This window comes from Eubalaena glacialis, chromosome 19 (genome assembly GCF_028564815.1).
Source record: "Eubalaena glacialis isolate mEubGla1 chromosome 19, mEubGla1.1.hap2.+ XY, whole genome shotgun sequence".
Lineage (NCBI taxonomy): Eukaryota > Metazoa > Chordata > Mammalia > Artiodactyla > Balaenidae > Eubalaena > Eubalaena glacialis.
Window position 1 is genome coordinate 52,989,622 of NC_083734.1, and position 22,022 is coordinate 53,011,643.

Below are 22,022 nucleotides of genomic sequence, written 5' to 3' on the forward strand. Positions count from 1 at the left end.
AGGAACTTGCTAAGGATGCCCCAGCAAGCAGGACAGAATGTCCCAGCTCCTGAGAGGCCTTTCAGTCTATCACTGGCTACAGTGGGAATAAGAATACCGGCCATCAGTCAGCTGGTATCTACTGTGTCCCCAGCGTGGGTCAGCCAGATGCTCTGAGATGCTTATGAGGACAGACAGATGTGCAGGAAGCTGGCCGGCTAACTGGGGGCTCAGTCAGTCTCCTTGCAGGCATGCAGGCACTGCCTGGGCGCTGCCAGATGGCGCTTGTGCCACTGAGCACTTACCTCGCTCACTGCCTTCCTGAGCGTCCGGGTGTCCTCAGCCTGCGCGCGGTACTGGGCCTCGAACAGGGCAATCTGTTCTTCCAGCTGGTTGGCTCGGGTGGTCAGCTGGTCCACGTGCAGGTCCTGGAAGGGAGGGGACGAGATGCACAGTGAGATGGGTCCCCAGCAACCTCAACCCACGTCAGCAACCCCATGCTGGGCATGGCCCCCAGGGCTGCGGTATTCACGCAGGGGCAGGGCTGATCAGATCAGGAAATCAAAGATGTGGCAAATAGTCACACGGGCGTCATCTTTGCAGAATACCTGCTGCTTCTTCTCCAACTCGGCCCGCATGCGCTCGGCTTCCGACTTCTTCACGACTCGCTTCATCACCCGGATGTCGTCACGCACGTCCTGGTCTATGTTCTGCATGTAGAAGAGATGCAGAGCCAGGGTCTCCATCTCGGTTTGCAGAGCTGCCACTGGGGAGAGAGGGGGAGGGTGTCCCAGCATCGCACACCGGACATCGTGGAAGCAGCACCCCTCCCCTCACTGTGGGGTGGGTCTGGGAAACAGCCTTTAAACTACAAAGACCCATACCTTTTGCCACCAAAGACTTTACAGTCTAGTTGCAGAGACGAAATATACGTAATCTATGCAACCAACTGCAATAAGCCCTCCATTCCCACCACATATTAGAGATTCTCTGTGTCTAAGGATGTTCTGAAACAGTGTCAAGGTTACGAGGCCTCATGTGAATTTTACAGATTTCTTACCACTTAGAGGTTGGCAATCTCAGGTACAGTCCTAAATCCCCTGGGAGGAAACCAGCCTGAAGGGTGGGCTGAGCACCACTGGAGTATGGGTTCCTTGGAACGAAACCCACATGAGATTGATTTATAAGCTAGAACACCAGTTTATTTAGGGAGATAGACTTCAACCAGTAATTGTTGGCTCACTTGTGTAGAGCACTCCTTATTCAGTGGGTAGATCTAAAGAGAAAATCGATTTATAGATCAAAAGGCTGCTGGGTGAATACCATGTTGGAGTTAGGTGATTTTGAAGGATGAACTTAAACTTGAAAAATAATTTTTTTTATTTTTACATCTAAGATGACTGTAAAAACCCTAACACTAGAGAATTCTTTGGCTCCTGTGTGGGTAAGAGTTATGGGGGAGGGGAATGGAGCAAATGCAGGGAAACGAGGGGGGAGGTTTTATAGAAAGAGTGGTTGCCGGGTGGACTGGAGTGGGGGTATATTTGGGGAGAGGGTCTTTAAAGAGGTAATTAAGATAAAATGAGGTCACCAGGGTGGGCCCTAACAACTGGTGTCTTTATGAGAAGAGTAGGTTAGGACACAGACACACAGAGGATGACTTTGTGAGGATACAAGGAGAAGACAGCTGTCTACAAGCCCAGGAGATTGGCCTCAGGAGGAACCACCCTGCCAACACCTTGACCTTGGACATCTGGCCTCCAGAATGACAAGAAGACAAACTTCTGTTCTTCAAGCCGCCCAGTCTGTGGCCCTTTTCTATGGCAGAGGGCACCAACTAATCCACCCCCACCTGAATCAGAGAGCTCGCCCACCCATCCTTCAGGGCACTCACTTCTGCCCCTCTATCCTTTCCTGGCTGAGTGACTGAGAGTCAATATTTCAAATATTCTTTTTAATTTGTATTCTTTCAACATTAGTGAAATCAAGTCTGTTTTCACAGTTTGAAGACCAGCTGTCCTTTTCCTTCTCTGACTTGCCCGCTCATACCATTGGCCCTTCTTCTACGGGTGGGATAGTCGTCCTTTACCTATTAGGCTTCAAAGGGCCCTTCATGTAATAAAAACAGGGTGGCTAGAGTCTTAAATGCCTCCCATGACCTCTGCCCCCAGTGTCACTCCTGTGATTGTGTTTTGTGGCAAAAAGGGAAATGATCAGGTGGGCCTGACCTGAGCAGTTGAGCACACTAGAAGCAGAGTTTTCTTGACCTGCTGTCAGAAAAGGAAGCCAGAGAGATTTGCAGGGTCAACGGGATTTGTTTAGTGTGAAATAGGAGTCTAAGTGTTTATTTTCAGGTGGTCAAATGATCAAAAATATTTAGTGATTTAAAAATACAACCTGTACTTTCAATTTGCAGTAAATAGCTAAATTCCTGAGTAAATTTCCTGGAACTCCCTACTCCTCTGCACTATTGATCTGTTTGCCCATTTTTTCTCTAGTGCCATTTTGTTTCTATTGCTGTAGATTGATACTGTGTTTTGATACCTAATAGGACAATTTCCCTTCATTATCCTTCCTTTTCACAATTTTCTTGGATATTCTTGTGCATTTAGTGTTCCAAGTGAACTTGGAACTTGAAAATCATTGGAGAGCTTTCTAGGTATTGCATGCATGCATTGATAAGGGAAAAAAGCAAGGAACAGAGCAGTGGGTATAATATGCATCTACTTGTGTAAAAAATATAGAAAAAAATGCCACAACCCTTGTAACTTTGCTTTTATATGCAAAAACATCTTTAAAAGAATACACAAGAATCAATAATACCGTGTGCCTCTGTGGAGGTGGCTGGAGGCTGGGGCGGGGGAGACTCCAGAGTGCCTTAATTTTGTATTATTACTTCTTGGAAACAATAAATAACTATGTTAAATAAATTCAAGTTCACCCAAAACTTACCATCGTGGATTTTAACTGGACTTGCATTGAACTACTTATTAATTTGGAGAGAAATGACATTTGTATCCTCTCATCTGGTTACATGATTGTTCCACTTATTTAAATCTGCTTTAAGTCCTTTAGTAAAATTTTATTGTTTTTCTTCAGATAGGTTCACTTGCTTCTTGTTAGACTTATTCCTCAGTATTTTATGGTTGTTATAGCTATTATGGATGAGGTTTTAAAAAATTATAATTCATAATTGGATATGACTGGTAGAAAAGAAAATTATAGCTCTGGTATTCAGTTACTTTATAGATTTCTTACTGTTTTTTCATCAGTGATCTTGAATCTGCTAGGTAAACAATCATACCATTGGTGGAGAATGAGTTTCATGACTTCATACCCAGAATCTATACTTCGTTTATTTTTCCTGTTTTCTTTCATGGCTGGAACCTCCAAAACAATGCATCCTCGTCTCATTCCTTAACTATGATTACTCCAGGGCTTTCCTCTGAGTAAAACTGCCTTGTTAGTTGCTGATAAATACTTACAAAGAACTTTCCTTCTACCCTAGTTTAGGATGGACAATGAGTTTTATCCAAACACCCATTTGACATCCACCCAGAAGATCTATTTGTTCTCTCTCCTTTAAGAATATAATGCAATGAATCAGTAGATTTCCTAATTTCAAATTATTCCAGAATTAAGCCCTCTTGACTAGGAGGTATTTTTCTTTTCATATATTGCTGAACTTAATCTTTTGTTGATGAGTAAAAATTTAATATTTGCTAATATTTTATTTAGGATTTTTACACCTCATAAGGAGGACCACTTTATAGTTTTCTGTTTTTGTACGTTGTAAGCTTTTCCAGTGAGGATTATACTGAACATTGTAAAATAAGCCTGGGGGTGGGGGTGTGGTGTCCCTGGTGGCGCAGTGGTTAAGAATCTGCCTGCCAATGTAGGGGACACAGGTTCAAGCCCTGGTCCGGGAAGATCCCACATGCCGCAGAGCAACTAAGCCCGTGGGTCACAACTGCTGGGCCTGCGCTCTAGAGCCCGCGAGCCACAGCTACTGAGCCCACGTGCCACAACTGTTGAAGCCTACGCACCTAGAGCTGGTGCTCCACAACAAGAGAAGCCACCGCAATGAGAAGCCCACAAACTGCAACAAAGAATAGCCCCTGCTCACTGCAACTAAAGAAAGCCCGCACACAACAAAGACCCAATGCAGCCAAAAAAAAAAAAAAAAAGCCTGGGAAGAGTTTCCCAAATTTTCCACCCATTTGTGGGTTAAATAACATAGGAAGTGTCTGGTTTTATCCTGTCTGTAATTCTATGGCATTTTTTCCCTTTACCTTTGGAATTTAAAAATTTTACCAACTATGTCTAGGCATGCTTATTTTTTCTTCCACCCATCTGGCCCTCCATGAGTCTTTACATCTGAAGATTCATCTTTCTTGAACTCATGCAAATGTTTTCCTCTGATGTCACTGGTTAATGCCCCTAATCTCCTGGAATTTCTATCTCATGGATACTGACTTTACCAGACCTACCGTCCATGTCTTTTATCTCCTTCTCAAAACGTCCATCACTTTGGGTTTTTGCTTTGAATTCTGGGCAGAATTCCTCAAACTGACCTTTTAGTACACAAGTTCAATTGTTCAATTTCAGCAGTGCTGATTTGCCTATTTAGTACTTTGGGCGGGGTGTGGGAGGTGATTCTATTTTTTAATTCCGAGTATCCTTTCCCCTAATAGTTGGTTCTCATTTGACTGAGGAGATGTCCTCTAAAATCTCATGTCGAACACCAGCTGGCGTATGCTGTTTTCGGAACCCGGTCTGTGTCTGTGGAGGCATCCGCTCTCCTGTCTGGGGATTGACGCTGATGACTCACATTTGGATGTGAAGGTTTACTGACTGGTGGGCTTCACCCCCCTCCTAAGTGAGGAGGTCAACTGTGGACATTCTCCAGAGGCCAAGCCCCACGTTTCACCTACGGGACAGTGCAGTGGCGGCACCTGGTAGGCAGGGCTGGGACCACAACCCGAGTTCTTTAGTCTGAAGAAGGGAGAAACGGTGCCGTTAGGTGGGTCCTTGCTTCTGGAATTCTGCCCAGAATTCAGGAGCTTCTGCTCCTGCTCCCTGGTGACTTCCAGAAAGGACAGAGTGTCCACGAAGATGTCTGGATATTTCCAGAAGCCCATCCACACCTTGAGGATCTGATGAGGGGTGCTGGTGGGCACTCACTTCTCCTGTGTGGAGGGGCTGGGGGACCTGTGTCCTCTTTCAGACTGGTCTAAATTCTGTTATATCTGGAGGATGTGGCTCCATTGTTTTAGTGTGAATGTCTGCTCTTCTCTTTTTGGTAGATTCTGTTAATTTGGTGATACTCAGGGAGGGGTGCTCTTCCCCAACTCTGTCCAGAAAACTCTCCTGCATTTCTCGGGGTCCAAAATGCTTCTTTCCATCCACAGTTGGGATATACGTGTGATTTTGGTTTCTCCCAAATTCTTTTAGGTTATTTTCCCCATTATAATAGTAATACAGAGTTGATAAAGAAAGTTGGAAACATGAAAAAGCACAAAAACTGAAATAACCTGCTGTGACCACACTGTTCACTGTGGCCCACGACCTCCGCTCCGTGCAGAGCTGTTGCTTCGGTAGGAACAGTGCACGGTGACTAGTCGCACCCTCACTGTCTCTTCTGCTCCAAAGCCACCTATTCCGCGTAATCTGCCAAACACCCTGGGGCTGCAGGGCTCTGGACCATGGGCTCCTGCGCTTTGGATTGGCCTCACCTATACCTCCCCACCTATTTAAACTCTGCCCATTTCCGCTCTTCCCTGCCTTCTGGATACCCTATCTTCAACCCCAGCAGCCCACCAGCCTCTCCAGCATTTTTAAAAATAATTAATTAATTAATTTTTGGCTGCATTGGGTCTTTGTTGCTGCGCGCGGGCTTCTCATTGTGGTGGCTTCTCTTGCTGCGGAGCACAGGCTCTAGGCACACGAGCTTCAGTAGTTGTGGCACACGGGCTTAGTTGCTCCGCGGCATGTGGGATCTTCCCGGACCAGGGATCGAACCCGTGTGCCCTGCTTTGGCAGGCGGATTCTTAACCACTGCGCCACCAGGGAAGCCCGCCTCTCCCTCTTCTGACTCCAAATACCCCGCCTACCGGCTTTCAGTGTTTGCTACTTTGCCTAATTAGGTGCATTTTAAGACATTTATGTCTTCCTTCCCCCAAAAGTTTGGGAACCCCTCCAGTACAGGAACACAGCTTGCCTTTCATGAAGCCCTGTGATGGCATGTGGGGACAACCCTCGGGGTCATGATGGCACTTGGGAACACCCCACCAGGTTGCAATGGCATTCAGGGATACGATGGCATGTGAGGATGCCCCTTGGGGTCTCTATGGCACGCGGGGCCGCGCCACGGGGCCGCCTGCGAGGACACGGGGCCGCCTTACGCTTCTTGCGCTCCTCGTTGGCGGTCTCGCAGGTCCTGGCGTAGAGCAAGCGCACGCTCTGCAGCTCCTCCTCCTTCTTCCGCCTCTCGCACGCTGTGATCGAGTGGCGGTCGTGGCTCTTCTCGAGCTGCATCTGCAGGCGGGCCAGGTGCTGCTGGACCCCGTAAAGGTCCACCCCCAGCTCCTGCCGCTGGACTCGGCTTTGCTTGGTGGCCACGCCCTGCACCAGAGAGAGAAGCTGGGTCACGGAGATGCGGGTGCACAGCCAGGTGGAAGGCGGGACAGGTACGCACCAGCTCTTGAAGCTCCAGCCTCAGTTTCTCTATTTGCCGGTTAAGATAGGTCTTCAGGGCAGCCTGGAATCTTACCATCAGGGGCTAAAACAGTGGAAGAGCACAGCTGGTTACTGTGCTGTCCCCTCCAGGGCTTAGCCTAAATTGCCACAACTCTTGGCAGGGGATGGCAGAAATGACTTCCACGCTGGGTGCTCCCCACTTCTGCCCAGGATTCTTATTCCAGAAGCCACGAATTCAAGGCACTTGTGGTCTCATCCTAGGCACTGAAGGACCTGAGTGCAAAATGACAGGGTGGGCTGGGGCAGTGGTCCTGGTTTAATCCCTGGGGCCAGAGGGCAGTGATAAGCAGTGCCTGGGATGCCAGCACCAAATGAACCCTCAGCCCCTTTTCCCAGTGCAACCCTGATCCTTCCTGTGGTACCGGGAGCACCAAGTCTTTCCAAAGAGGTTCATCCAATCAAGACCTGCCCTCCCCACTTGCCAGAGGGGTGGGACACTCAAGGCAGTGGCTATCAGTGGGGGTGATTTTGCGCCCACCCAATACCCAAAGTCTGGAGACATTTCTGGCCGTCACAACTAAGGGGGTGCTACTGGCATTTAGCGGGTGGAGGCCCCGGGGATGCTGCTCAACATCCTACAGTGCCCAGGAAGTCCCCACCACAAAGAGTGATCCGGCCCCAAATGTCTATAGTGTGGAGGTTGGGAAATGCTGACTCTGAATGAATGAACTTAAAGGGAGAATAAACTTTACAAGATGGCAGCTCAAACCCTGCAGATAAACCATTCAGGGAGCAGGTGAGACCTGAGTGTGGCATTTGCCGGGTGGAGGGTGGGCCGTGGAGACTCGGGGCAGGGCAAGGCAGGGCCTACAGGGCAGGTGTAGGAGTGTCTCTAAGTCCATCTTCGTCTGCATGGGGCAAAAGCAAAACTCCAGAATGTTTCCTTACATGGTTTGGGTCCAAAACCACCAGCTGGGATCTGTCTTCTTCGGCCTCGTCGCTGGCCTCAGACTCCACACTCTCCACCAGGCCTCCTTCCTCGGCCATGCTTAACTGCTGGATCCTGTCCAGGAATGAGGATGTGGCTCCTTCCCTGGGGTGGGCATCAGGCTCTGGGGGGACGAGTAGCGGGGAACAACAAACATCACTGAGGAGTTAATAGAGAGAGTGCTTCTCTGGAGAATTATTAGGCAAAGCTGACGCCCAGTTTCGTGCAACATGATGGAAAAAAGAAACAAAAGGCACCCCTTTGGCTTAGGGTTCACAAGTGCTTTTCACAGGATCTTCTGCTCATGAATTTTCTACTAGCTGATTCAACACATTCTGTAGAAAGGATTGCACTTTAAAGGTAGACAAGAAGGAAACACATTTTGTTGATACTTTTTAATACATAAATAGTGAACAGAAAGGTGGCTTCTTAATGGTGGACTAGATTTTTTTTTTTAATGACAAACAGATATGATTGAAATCAGTGAGGCTCTAGTTTCAACTTTTCTCCCTTCCTAAGCTGGAGAGATCCTGTTTTGTTTCTAACCCCTTTAGATGTGTGCTGTTTGCATGTCGCTTGTGAGCGATGTGAGGCTTTGTTAGCTGGACTATCCACACACACCATCATATGGAATATAAAAAAACCCAATCTGCTTTCCCACGTACTCAACACTGGGATACCGGAGCCAAGTGGAAAGATAGGGGTGTGCCGGGAAAACCTTGGAAACTCAGCAAACAGACACATGTTTAGGGGTGAGCTCCCCCGAGACCAGAAGGCAGTGAGACATTTGGCCAGGGCTGTGGGCTGGGGTGTCACCGGATCTTGGTCCAGGCCTGGTTCTGCCACTTACACGGATAGGTTACTTAATGACTCTTAGGGTCTCTAAAATGGAGAACAGTGCCTACCTCACTGGGTTAGTGTAAGGATTAAATGAGATAAAACAGAAAAATGCTCCACATGTGTTATCCATATCTGTTAATGATATTTTTATCTTTTGGCTCACAGCCCAACAGGAAACAAGGTAACAGGTGGTAAATGACTGGCAGCCCTCGCATAGAAGGGCATGTGAAATGGCTTGTCCCACAATACCTGGCTCCTGTGTGGAGGGGCCCTCTGTAACCAGAGGCGGCTCGTCAAAGTCCAGGGATGTGTCGCTGCTCCCCCGGCTCTGTCCGAGGCGGTGCTGAACCCCCAGAGGAAAGACCTTCTGCCGGAGCGCTCCCTGGGATTGTTTTTAGAGCAAAAACAACCAAATCTGAATTTATGAGGGTTTAGTCAGGACTAAGGAGTTAATTCATTACAGTGTTCAATTCAACATAGTTGTGGACTTCCCTGGTGGCACAGTGGTTAAGAATCCACCTGCCATTGCAGGGGACACGGATTCGAACCCTAGTCCAGGAAGATCCCACATGCTGCGGAGCAACTAAGCCCACGCGCCTAGAGCCCGTGCTCCACAACAAGAGAAGCCACCGCAATGAGAAGCCCACGCACCGCAACGAAAAGTTGCCCCACTCGCCGCAACTAGAGAAAGCCCGCGTGCATCAACAGAGACCCAACGTAGCCATAAATAAGTAAGTAAATAAATAAATAAATTTATTTTTAAAAAAATAGAATATCGTTTGCATAACATTTGGCTTTTGCAAATGGTCAAAACAGAAAACACCTACCACCACCCCCATGAGGAATCTGGGAGTGGTCTCTTTCTGTCTAGATCTGTAGCAAAGTGTAAACGCTGAGGCATGGGTGTGTGCTGGGTGTGGGTTTCCTTACTCCCAAATGCTGCTCTCTCCAAGGATGGTAAGCAACACCTCTGAGCATCCTCTTTATAAAAGGATGCTGGAAAGCCTGAGCCCCAGGCCAGGGTCTCCCAAGAGGGCTGTTTCTTCTCTTCTTTCAAACTGTTTCACTTTAGGGACATTTCCATACGAAAAGGTTTTCCCTCAATAGAAGCACCTGGCTCCATTTTAGCTCTAAAGGGGACTCTTGCAATGATTATTGTTGACAGTAATTACTGCTGCTGATGAATAGGTGAATATTAGTAACAACAGACAATGACCCTGCACGAGACCCTGCAAGGTGGATGCCAGTCATTTCTGTCATCTGTAGGGGAAGCAGCTCACAGAAGCTGAAGCCCTTGCCTAAGTTCGCACAGCCAGCCAAGGGCCATCTCAACGCCCAGCTCCTGTTCTTTCTAATTGTACTTCCTCAGGTGATGCTGCTTCTAGAAATGATTTCTGAGGCATCCAGAACCACGGTGACATTAATGGGGGCCCAGAGTCCAAAGCCCACCTCTGGGGTGTCCAGAAAGGGCTTCTCCTAATGAGACGTCAATGAGGTGTCAGAACACGCCGATGACACAGCAGCTCCTACTCCACAATTAAGTTACTTCTTAAGACTGAGAGCTGAGAGGAGAGAAATAGGGTTCTCTCTTTGGGCTTGTCTCTGCCCTTCTGGTTGATCAAATGTGGAGACTGTTTCTTCGTGAGTTTTCTAGAAACTAGACTCGAGGATGGAAATTGGTTTTACAGCTCAACAAGTGACCTATACTTCAACACTCCTGGCTATCTTTTATTTATTTACTTTTTGGCCATGCCTCACGGCTTGTGGGATCTTAGTTCCCCAACCAGGGATTGAACCTGGGCCCTTGGCAATGAAAGAGCAGAGTCCTAACCACTGGACCGCCTGGGAATTCCCAGTCCTGGCTATCTTAGAAAGGAGGGCACTGTTTTGTTGTGTTAAATTCTTAAAAGTGGTTTTGATCATGTACTTGTCATTTGTAATTATAAAGCTTAATTAGGGCTCATCGAATATCGAATTGTGTCATTCTCTAAAGTTATTAACCCTTTGAGGTTTCACAGGGCGGGGAGGGATTGTCACTTCACTGTTCAGAGCAAGAGTGACTGTCTGCCATCACATCTGCATGCCTCTGGGCAAGGAAGTCCCTTGGCCCCTCAGTTTCCTCACCTGAACTATGGGGATAATAATAGTTCCCACCTCACAGGGTTGTTGTCAGGATTCACTGAAACAACACATGTCAAAGGCATTTAAGTGTCCAGCCCAGAGTCCATGATGGAGAAATGTTATGTGTTCTCTTCCTGCCCCGCCCCTGCCCCTCACTTTCCTTCTAGAACAATCAAACCTAAAGCCAACAGGTTGGCTTGGCCCAGTGTGGGGTGATAAGCCTGGACAAGGTGAGGAGAGCAGGTTCCAGAGACTGTCCCCGAGGTGGGTCATGATAGCACAGGTGTCAGGCCTGGGCCTGCTGAGGAGGGGTCCCGGTGTGGAGAGTCACAGCCCAAACAGTTGGGGCCTGGCCTGGGTGGGGTTGGCCCAACAAGGTGATGAGGGTGTCCACAGTCAGGGTGGCCCAGTGAGGGTGTGTGTCTGAGCCTGAGTGGGGTGAGTAGTGTCCACATGGGGGCAGGGAAGTGCAGTGAGGGTTACATTCGGGGATTGATCAAATTAATAATATGTTAAGGATAATAGGGACCAGGTTTCTTACTGTTGGAAAAAGGAGTTAAAATATAGAAGGGGAGAAAACTAGCAGGAACCATGTCAATGGTGGATTGGAATTAGAGACGTTTTGGTGTGAGCTACGTGTATGTGTGTATGTGTGTATGTGTATGGTGTGTTTGGGGTCGAGGGTTCCATGAAAAGAAACCAAGCTCCTGGAGAAATGTCTGGTACTCAGGCTGGGGCAGTCTGTGCCAGAGAACAAGAAAGTGCTTAAAGGATGATGGTGGTTAAAAAAAAAGAGAGAAAAAAAAGAATGGTACTGATGTGTCAGAAAGACACAAAGGCCAATTTGAATGGGCTCACTGGTCAAATTGGGAACAATCTGAGCCTCAATATAAATAATGATAGTAATGAATTATAACACAGTGAATGAAATGGGAAACAATGAGTTTCCCATTTGTTCCCATATGGAAACAATGAGTCCATACAGATATGAAAATTTACATGAATAAATTGAAAGTTTAATGAGGAATGGATGATACCATAGTTTCAGAGTATCCCTCCCATGTTTATCTCAGAATGAAGAGTTGTTTTAATATTTGAAAATCAATCAATGTAACCACCAAATTAACAAACTAAAAAAGAAAAAAACATGATCCTCCCAATAGACACAGAAAACACTTTTGACAATAGCCAACATCCTTTCATGATTAAAAAAAATCCACAAACTAGGAATAGATGGAACTTCCTCAACCCGACAAAAGGCATCTATGAAAACCCACAGCTAACGTCATATGCAGCTGTGAAGATTGAAAACGTTCCCCCTAAAATCTGGAAAAAGGATGTCTGCTCTCACTACTACTATTTGACATTGTACTGGAGGTTCTAGTCAGTGCAATCAGACATGAAAAAGAAATAAAGGGCATCCAGATTGGAAAGGAAGAAGTTAAACTGCCTTTTTTCACAGACAACACAATCCTTTTCGTGAAAAGTCCTATGGATTCTACAAAAAAAAAAAAAAAAGCTACTAGACCCAACAAGGGTGATTAGCAGTGTTGCCGAATATAAGATTGATATACAAAAATCAATTGTATTTCTATAAATTAGCAATAAACAATTGCAAACCATTTATAATGGCATCAAAAAATGTAAAATAGGAAATTCCTTGGTGGTCCAGTGGTTAAGACTCCACGCTTCCACTGCAGGGGCCACGGGTTTGATCCCTGGTCTGGGAACTAAGATCCTGCATGCCACACAGTGTAGCCAAAAAAATAAATAAATAAAAAATAAAATAAAATATTCCACAAATTCTTTAAAATAAATGCAAAATATATAGGGATAAACCTGACAGAAGATGTGCAACAGCAGTACACATTGCTGAGAGAAGTAAGAAGTCCTAAAACAATGGTGTAATCTGTTGTTGTTGTTTTTTCTCATTTGAAATACATATTCACTTTCCTATCTTAAACCAAAAAAGCACCTTCTCACACAGTGTTTCTTAAATGCCTAGGGGTGAGGGGTATCTTTACAGTGGATAAGGCTGACACTTTTTCATCAAGTGATCCAAGCCAACATCATCAATAATGGACAAGCTGAAATGATGCATCACCTGACAGGACACCAGGAGAACACAGCATCCTTCTGTGACATTCCTGCCGAAGGATCACAAACCAAACCTGGAAACCTGGAAATACCAGGCAAAGCCAAACTGAGGGACATTCTACTAAATAGCTGGCCTGTGACCTTTAAATGTGTCAAGGTCATCAAAGTCAAGGACAGATTGAGAAGACTAAAGAAACTGGGCAGCTGAAGGCAACAGGCAACTCTGAACTGGAGCTCTGCTATAAAAGACGTTACTGGGACATTTGGTGAAGGAGGCCTGAGGATGATTGGGTAATGTAATATAATTTCTTGATTTTGATAGTCATTATATTGTTGTTTGTGGGAAACATACATGGAAGCATTGCGAGGCAATGGGGTATCAGATCGACAGCTTATTCTCAAATGCTTAAAAAAATTAAAAGTTCTTCTATGGTACTCCAATTTTTCTGTAAGTGTGTGCTTGCTTAAAAATTTAAAAATGAGGGGACATCCCTGGCAGTCCAGTGGTCAAGACTTCACCTTCCAATGTAGGGGGTGTGGGTTCGATCCCTGGTCAGGGAGCTGGGATCCCACATGCCTCTTGGCCAAAAAAACCCCAAAACATGGAACAGAAGCAATACGGTAACAAATTCAATAAAGACTTTAAAAGTGGTACACACAAAAAAAATCTTTAAAAAAAATTTAAAAATGAAAATTATAAGAATGTAACTATTGTCATTATCTAGAACTGCACTGTCCAGTATGGTAGCCACTTGTAACAGTTGGTTATATAAATTTAAATTAATTAGAATCTTCAAAAAATTAAAAATTCAGTTCCTCCATCTCCCTGGCCACATTTCAAGTGTGCTATAGCCACACGTGAGTAATGGGTACCATATTGGACAGAGCAGATAAAGAGCATTTCCGTCAGCATTTCTGACAGTGCTGCTCTAGAGACTGGACCCCTAGATGCCCTTACATGGAATGTTCCCAACTTGGGTTTGGGAACAGCAAGGGAGGGTCCAAACACTCTTGGCATTTGATGGTAGATCCTGAGACCTAAGTTTACTAAGGCATTTCTAACAGGGATTGCAATGTGAATTATTTATAGTGTACCCTGAGTTCCTCACATAGGGGTACAAGCAACTTGAGCAGTAAAACACTTGTGTAAAACAGACCTCAGGCTACTCACCGATTCCTGGTCCATTTGCTCAGATGAGCCTGATACTTGCTGGGAGGGCTCTGTGGAGATGACCCCCACTCCTCTGGATTTGGATGGGCCGGGGGCCTCTCTGTCTTCAAGACCTGTTTTCCTCCTTGCTCTTTCATGCCGGCGTGTGGGGCCAACTTCATCTCTGGCCACCTCCCCAGGACTGATGTCTGAGTAAGCCAGATCTGGAGAAGTGACTTCCCCTTCAGGGGCCGTGGCTTCAATATCAGATTCTAACTCCTCTTCAAATTCGAATTCCTCTTTCGTTTCCATTTCCCCTTGGATTTCGACTTCCTCATCGTCTTCATCTTTCCCCTGGGCTGTGACTTCCCCATCGTTTTTGATTTCCCCTTCAGAATGCTCTGTAGCACCCTCAGTTTCTTCATTTCTCTGGTCACTGCTCTTCTCTATCGGTGATACCTGTAGCCATGTAGCAGGAAAAAAATCAGGATACAAAGTATAAAGGGTCTTGTGAGGTTTTATTCTTAATAAGGTAATTACACCGATGGGAAAACTGCAGCTACACACTCTGAGCATTGCTAGGAGATTATGTTTCATGCTTTAATTTATCTGCTCTCTGTTTTTGGTAATTATTTTGCACCCTTCATTACAGGAAATGACCTCTGAAAAACTCAGGGCAATCTAACTGTAGGATATCCGAGGCATTCCTGAAGAGCCACCAACACTTCAGAATGGGGTGGAAGGAAATTGAGCTTCTCCGCAAATGACTTGAGTCTGTTCTAGAGCAAGGTCATAGGATCATCGTACAATTTTCTTGAGAAAGTCTGAACTCTCTTTAATTCTTAGTAAATACAGCCCAGAATAATTCATCCCATAAGGAACTTTACCCTGTTGCCTTCATGATTCTGGTCCTCTTCTCCTTCAGAAGATTTGCCTTCCAGGTGAGACCTGGTGGCAGAGAAACAATTTAACAGTCTCAAATAACATCTTTCTTTTTCTTGGCATTTATCACCTCCTTGATGTCTGTATATCTACTTATTTACTTGTTAATTATCTGCCTTCCCTCTAGGCTGATGGCCATGACTTTGTCACTAACACCAGCACTAGATCATGCCTGTCACGTGGCACAAAAGAGTCACTCCAAGAATGAATGAAAAATGCAATTATCGAAACATTAAAGGAACAGGTAGATTACGCCAGAAAAGTCACCTTAAATATACCTCTGTCTGTGACAAAACTGGGGAAAATAAACGCAAAATAAGAGAAAATTGTACAAAAAGGACAAATACTCTAGAAACTCTTGGTTAGTTTCCCCGTGAATTTTTTTTTTTTTGGCCATGCCTCAGAGCATGTGGGATTTTATAATAGTTCCCCAACCAGGGATCAAACCCGTGCCCCCTGCAGTGGAAGTGCAGAGTCTTAACCACTGGACCGCCAGGGAAGTGCCAATTTCCCCATGATGTAGATAGTACAAGAATGTCACATTTTAAAATTGTTTTTTTTCTAATTAGAAAAAAACTATATTTTTTTAAAAAGTAAAATACAGAAATATGTGACAGACAATGAAAATCCCCTGTGACTTCTCTCCTTCTCAAGATAACCAGTGGTAAAAGTAAGAGATTTAAGGGTATCTTCTTTCAAATATTTTTCCATGCATTTAAAGCCACCCACCCACCCAAATTAGAGATCACACTATATATACTGTTTTGCATTTAGTCTTTTCATTTATTGTGCTCTGGACTTCTTTCCATGTCAGTACATGTAGACCTACCTTAAAAAAAAAAAGAAAAGAAAAAAAGAAACAATACAGCAGTGTCTAATGTAAAAGGTTAAATTCTTTAAAATAGTTTCTATCCTTTTAAACAAAGCATAAGAGAACAGAGGCCTGGTGGCCGTATTTTTACCTTACTACGGTCTATCTGTGTGCTCAAGGCATTCACGGTGGGGCTGCCTGACCATAGGGACCCAGGCCCATCGCCTGCCACCTCCAACCCTGGTGAGGGGGAGGGAGGCGGGGCGCTGGGCTGGTGCTCTCTCTCACAGCACCTCGCTGGGGCAGCATCCAGTACAGAGACCCCTGCTTTCAGGGCTCTGCAGCAGGGACTACCAAGCACAGTGGTTGTCATGGTTACTATGGGACAAGCAAGTCCCGGGTTTCAGCGAGTGGAGCGCCCGGAGCGAGGGGAAAAGGGGAGGGTACAGGAGAGGACAAAGGGACGCGAGGTGAGAAGGGAGAAGGGCGCGCAGGAATGTGGGGGTGGCCGGGGAGGGCAGGAAAGGCCCAGAGGGTGGGGATGGCAGGGGCAGAGGAGAGGGGAAAGGGGCATGGAAGGGAAGGGGCGCCTAGGGGGCTATAGAAAGGGGGAGGCGTGGGGGCCGCTGCGAGACCCAAGGTCCCTAGGCCCGCTTACCCGCCAGCCCGGCCGCCAGGCTCCGCCATCTCCCGTTGCTACGCGACGCCGTCAACATCCGGCTGGCGAGGACCACGCGCTGGGCGTGCGGGGCGGACGGCCTTTGTGCCATTTATGTGCATTAGAAACACAGAACATTTAACTATGTAAATATATTAAAGGATAAATACGCATTTTCTCCATCTTTATCTCTAGGACCGAGCTCTACCCCTCCTGGCTCAGTTTCTGTAAAGCGACAAACATGTCAACGTGCGTTCAGCTGGGCAACTCCGGCTCCCCGGGGGATCGCGCAGGGCACTCGGGGAGCCGGGGACCTGGGACGGCTAAGTGCCCTGAGGGTGGCAGGCGGAGGTAGGGGCACGAGGGGCTCCGGAGCCGGCTGCACCTTCAGATGCCGAGACCCCTCCTAGTGCCCGCCTGTCCATCTCCAGACCTGTGGGGGGGGGGGCTCAGCACCCCTTTCCCGGGGTTCCTGCGAATAATTCTTGGCGGAAGAGGGATGCCCCGTGGCCTCCTGATGGGTGTTGTTCTTTTCCTATCTCAAAATAGGAAAAACAAACGCAGAGGGTGGAACAGAGAGGGCGAGCACGCACGTGGAGCGTCCTAAGGCTTCTGCCTTCACTCTGGGCGCTCGGGGCTTCCCTCCGGGGCAAAGTCCTGGGGCCGGAGGCCCAGGCGGGCGGTGAGGCCCGGAATGGGATGCGGACGGCTGGGCCGGGTCCTGGGGTCGGAGGGCGGAAGGTGACTTGGGCAGTTCCGCGGCCGGGTTGGAGCCCGTTTGGGACCTGGGGGTTGGGGGGCTGGCCTGATTGGGCCGGGGGCCGGGTTGGGCCGGGGGGCGGGCCGGGGGCCGGGCCTCGCCTCGCGTCCCCGCCCCACCGCTCCTCACAGGCGGCGGCGGCAGTGGCGGCGGCGGCGGCTCCGGGAGCCGGCGCGAATCCGGCCCCCGGTGCGGGACCCGGGTGGGTATCTGGGGCAGGCCGGGGGCCGCGGGGGCGGGGTGTGAGGGGCCCGCGGGGGACCGGGCATAGCCCCTCCGCCGGACGGGGTGGGGGCGCGCGGGGCGCGTGGGCCTGCAGCCGCGGGGCCCGGGAGGGGCCGGGGTCTGGCCGCAGCCCAGAGAGGTGCAGGGCCGGAGCAGGAGCCGGGCGGGCAGGAGCACGGCGGATCACGCGGAGAGATCCCTGGGCCCCCTCTCCGCGGCGGATGCGGGCCCCTGGGGCCGGGAGTGGGCCTACTTAGGGAAGATTCGGTCTCTGCCTGTCTGGAGCTTTGGGCCGGAGAACTTGCGGTCTTTGTCTGGCTGGTTGTCAGAGCACGCGAATGAGAAGTTGTAGGGGCCCGCCGTTCGCCGACACAGCCCCCTAAAGTGTGCATTCCACCCGCACAGCGCGCGCGCTTAGCATTCCCGGCCTTAGGGTGGGTGGTCCGGCTGTTTAAGAGCCGCATGTCAGGAAACTCACTTCCTTTAGGCCCGGGCTCTTCCTCCTGTTCTTTTCTTTAAAAAAAAAAAAAGAAAGAAAGAAAAGAAAGAAAGAAAAAGAAAGAAAAGAAAAAGGAAAAAAAGAATAGGCAATTTAAGATTGCTAAATATAACCTAAGGAACGCTGCCAGAAGCGGTGAATCTTGAAATTCTGTTATTCCCACACTCGGAAGTTGGTGTCATATGTTGGCCACAATCTAGTTCAGATTCTATTCAGAAATAGAAAACGACATAATACGTTCACTTTCCTTACCGTGAAGTTTGTTTTACTGCCTCCTCAAGTTCATAGGAGAAGCTGGGTTGGTTGGCCAGCCCCTGTGACTGGTCCCACCGACCTTTCTTTACCACCTCCAGGCACCAATTCTTTAATTTGGAAAGAAGAGGGAAATGGTTCTCAAAAAACGGCCGTGTGATGGAGCATATTATCAAAGGGCAGGTGCAAAGGCCCAGTTTCGTGAATTCCATTCTAAATCCGTCACAGATTGATTAGAGAACTTTTAAAAAATGTGTGTTAGTTTTAGAAATTCCTCATTAGAAACATTAATGTTTAATTGATTAGCAAACATTAAACACTTTTAAGAACCAGGAAAACTTTTGCAAAGAAAGGATTATTAAGGTTAGGAATGCATTTTAGTATTAACTGTGAAGCTCGTTCATGGCTATTCATTGTTGGTATTCGGAGGCTCGTTCTCTGCTGAGTACGCTTGGCTTATGGAGTGTTTATGGTGAGCAGTCTCAGAATATGACTAAGGAAAGTTCTTATCAGTGGAATTTTTTAATCCTCCAGACATGATGATTGTTGTGTAAATTCACTGAACCCACTAAACAAACCCATAAAGTCAGTACTGAGGTTATCCCCATTTTACAGGTGGGGACACTGACACTTAAAGTAAATTCCTCAAGTTCACACGTCCAGGAGTGCCGGTAATAGAGGCCTTGGGCCCAGGATGCTTCAGCTCCAGAAAACCACTGTACCACACTGCCTCCCCTCTTGTAACTGGCCCCTATGATTCACATGCACACACTCTCCCTGCTCCCCTTTTTGCAGACAAATAACATGGTTCACTCTGCCAAGTGATTCATAAACATGCAAGAGAGTGGGGACTAATCCATGTCACCACTAGCTGCTAATATCAGTTCAGTTTAGTCTGTAAAGAGCTCCCTAGGCCTCAGTGTAAAGGCATCTGAGAAGACAGCCACTGGGTTTGCAGAACCCTACCTACAAATGTGCTGATCTCCCTGCCTCGGGCTTTGGGTAGCTCAGTGCACTGGTTAAAAACATGGCCTCCAAATGTAGACTGCTGGGTTCAAATACCAACCCTGGTACATAGTACTGACTTAATACCCCTGTGCCTTGTTTTCTGCATCTGTGAAATGGGGGTAATACCACCTACCACAAAGTTCTATTGCAACAATTATCTAAAATACCTAGTACCTGGCACATTTGAAGTGCTTGTTACTATAAATTTTAAATTATTATTAATGACCATCATTTGGATTTTTCACATTTAACTAGATTGGTAAAAACGTTTGGTTTTGTTTTCTGGTTCCATGTGTATGTGGGCCATCAGATGGAAAGCTAATCATAAGCAGAAGTGGAATTCTCCATTTAGGTATATTTACATTCTTATCTTTGTAACTTTGTGGGGTGCTGGGTCCCTGTGGGCTGTCCAGGGACCAAGGTGATCAGGTTGCCTGGCAACACAAATCTGGAGTAGAGATTTTAACTTGTCCCCCCACATCTGGCTGAGAGTCCCCAATTTTGTTATTTACAGGCCTGAATCCTCTCCTGTAAGATTAGTGAATTAATTTCATACAGTGGTACAGTTGGGGAGGATGGCTTTAAACATGATGGATTTGTAGCAGTGGAGTGGAGTGGAGTGTAGCAGTGGTTTTATCGGTGTACATTGTATTGTACATTGTTCTATTGTATCTGTATTAGGTTGATGAATACAGTCTCATACAGATACAATAGATGAGGCCAATGCACAGAAAAGAAGGCACATACTTTTCGCTCCAAAAAAAAAATTGGGGCAATAATATAGGAAATCTTTTCCCATTCAATTCGGTGCTGTTGGTTTTGATGCCACCGACCACCCACGTACCCTTTGGGCACCTGGTCTTGCATCTCTAATAAATCTGCTTTGATGAGCTGTCTGATGATATCTGATCTGAAGCATGTCCTTTACTCCAATCTTCTGAACTGATAAAGACATCCTCAGAGAGGAGAGAAATCAGGTCACTTGCAACTACGTTCGACGTCTGCCTGCGGTAGCTTCAGTCATACAGCTAGCATAAGGAAAGAACAGAAAGGACCCAAATTCATTATCCAATCTGAACGGCACGCCCTTCTCTGCCTGAGCCTTGGGCAGCGAGTCTGAGCAGGTGTTTAGAGTTGATGTACAAGATGAGGAATCTGTATGGACTCACCTGACCACATATAGAGATGTGGCAGTGTCTTTTCCATGCTCTTTCTGGATTGGCTCCTATAGAAACCACCATAACATAGGTGCACCCTGAGCCTGTGTCCGCACCTGCTTGCACACCTTGGTGTGTGTGCTGGTTTTCCACTGAATGACCCTGATCCTGATTTCAACAGTCTGATAAATTGGTCTTTACACTTTCCGGCATTGGAATCGGAGCAAAGCGCGTACTTAACAGATGGCATTGGACACCCTTTCATTTTTCAATTTCTGTAGCTAAAATGCTTTCCCTGAGCAAGATCGGTTGTGTTGCATTCCAGGGGTGTTGTCAGTACATTTCCCCCCAGTTTGATTTCTGTTTTGTGGTACATTAGCTACTCCTTTGCCACAGACAGTGAGAACCTCTGTGTGTTAAAGTTTACAGGCACAGTATAGAAGTCAGATGTACCTCATCCACTGTGGGGTCGGTCATTGCTTTCCTGGCTGGATTTGCACTTATCCTTGCCTTTTGGGTATAGTCCTTCCTTGGTCCTCAATCCTGATGCATCTTTAAGTCTGTTTCTTCTTGCAGGCCCCCCTTCCTTGGCTCTTTGAGGGAAATGGTATTGGGGGGTTTGCTGTTGAGGGGCACAGGCAGCAGATGGTTTCTCTCGGGAGAGGCAGAGGCTTTGGGACTTTCCAGGCAGTGGTGACAATTGAAGTGACAACTGGACAGTTGGAAGAGGAAAGTCACAGCTAAGCAGGCCACCAGACCTCCCCTCACTCTCGTTTCTGAAACTGTCCTCTCCAGTTACTGCCTCCTGAAGGTCCTTTTTCCTTATGGCAGTTGGCCCAAGCCTCCGGCTCTGGAGTTGATGCCCTAAGCGTCATTCCTTCAATTTAACTTCAAGTCGATTGTGTTGGTCCTCATTTCTACACAGAGGCCCCACCCACAGCAGCCCTATCTTTGGGCCACAATCTTTTCCTTGTGAATCCTGAATGCATGTGCAGCAAATGTATTTCTCTTCTGCAATAATCCCATAATTTGAAGTTAAACACAACTGAGAGGAGGGGTGATATCATCTCACAGGTGTCTTATCTGGGCAATGAGACTGAAGGAGACCCACCTTTCCCTAAGAACGGGGTTCCTGATCTGCAGTATTTATATCACCCAGTGAACCTCAAAGCTCGGGGTTCCCAAAAAAACTGTGGTGCACGTGCCTGGTTCTGGGACGGTAGAGAGAGCTGGGGCCTCCTGCGAGGTGTGTTAGCAGCAGATGTTTTGTGGGAGGAAAACGATCCTTGTTTGCGTGTGTCTGGCTCGTGTTTAAGATGGCATTGCCTTGTCCCAACTCTGTGTTGATTGGGCTTTGAGGGCAAAGCAGATGAACCGGTTTCTCCCAGCCACATGGCAGGTGACCAGAGCTCAGGGCATTTTGCTCCTGAGCAGTGTGACAATGACAAGGCCAGGGGAAGACTGTGGACTTTGCCCCATGACACGTCCCCCTAAGGATGCAGTGGCCCCACTCCCTACCTGCCTCCCCCTAGCTGCTGCGAACAGCTGTCACGGTGGGCGTGGGCTGCGACCCTCAGGTGTGTAGGAACTGCCAGCTTGTGAGCTGCTAGGACCGCACCTGTCCTGCTGACCCAGGGTGGCCCCGAGGCAGGCACACAGTACAGAACAGTGAACGGGAGAAGTCTGGGCAGGGCGTTTCTGCTATTGGCTCCAGGCTGCCCTGTTTCTTTGGTCTCACTAGGAAGGTTCAAGAGACGTTTGCACCTTTGCTCTATTTGTTTTCGCACTTGGGAATTGATGGAGCCTCCAGCACAGGAGCCACGGCTCTGGCACTGG

At 47.4% G+C, this 22,022-nt stretch overlaps 2 protein-coding genes across 10 annotated transcripts in view; one reads left to right on the forward strand and one right to left on the reverse strand.

Annotated features, from left to right (window-relative positions):
* CCDC40 (coiled-coil domain containing 40) overlaps positions 1-18,155 on the reverse strand; it is a 43,954-nt gene extending 25,799 nt beyond the window's left edge. The window contains exons 1-11 of one of the 5 annotated variants that reach the window (XM_061176297.1): positions 18,022-18,155; positions 17,749-17,783; positions 16,286-16,386; positions 14,762-14,822; positions 13,896-14,333; positions 8,756-8,888; positions 7,627-7,790; positions 6,677-6,760; positions 6,384-6,603; positions 588-745; positions 285-407 (exon numbers count right to left, since the gene is read on the reverse strand). In XM_061176297.1, coding sequence (XP_061032280.1) covers positions 285-407; positions 588-745; positions 6,384-6,603; positions 6,677-6,760; positions 7,627-7,790; positions 8,756-8,888; positions 13,896-14,333; positions 14,762-14,822; positions 16,286-16,314 — 1,410 coding nt within the window. In that variant the 5' untranslated portion in view covers positions 16,315-16,386; positions 17,749-17,783; positions 18,022-18,155. Of the gene's footprint in view, positions 1-284; positions 408-587; positions 746-6,383; positions 6,604-6,676; positions 6,761-7,626; positions 7,791-8,755; positions 8,889-13,895; positions 14,334-14,761; positions 14,823-16,285; positions 17,156-17,748; positions 17,784-18,021 lie in introns of those variants that run through there. The other 4 variants (XM_061176298.1, XM_061176299.1, XM_061176300.1 and 1 more) reach the window with 4 other exon arrangements.
* Positions 17,185-22,022, forward strand: part of TBC1D16 (TBC1 domain family member 16) — an 83,480-nt gene continuing 78,642 nt past the window's right edge. For 3 of the 5 annotated variants that reach the window (XM_061176301.1, XM_061176304.1, XM_061176305.1), the window contains exon 1: positions 17,186-17,247. The gene's annotated coding sequence lies outside the window, so the exon portion shown is untranslated. Of the gene's footprint in view, positions 17,248-22,022 lie in introns of all 5 variants that reach the window. The other 2 variants (XM_061176302.1, XM_061176303.1) reach the window with 2 other exon arrangements.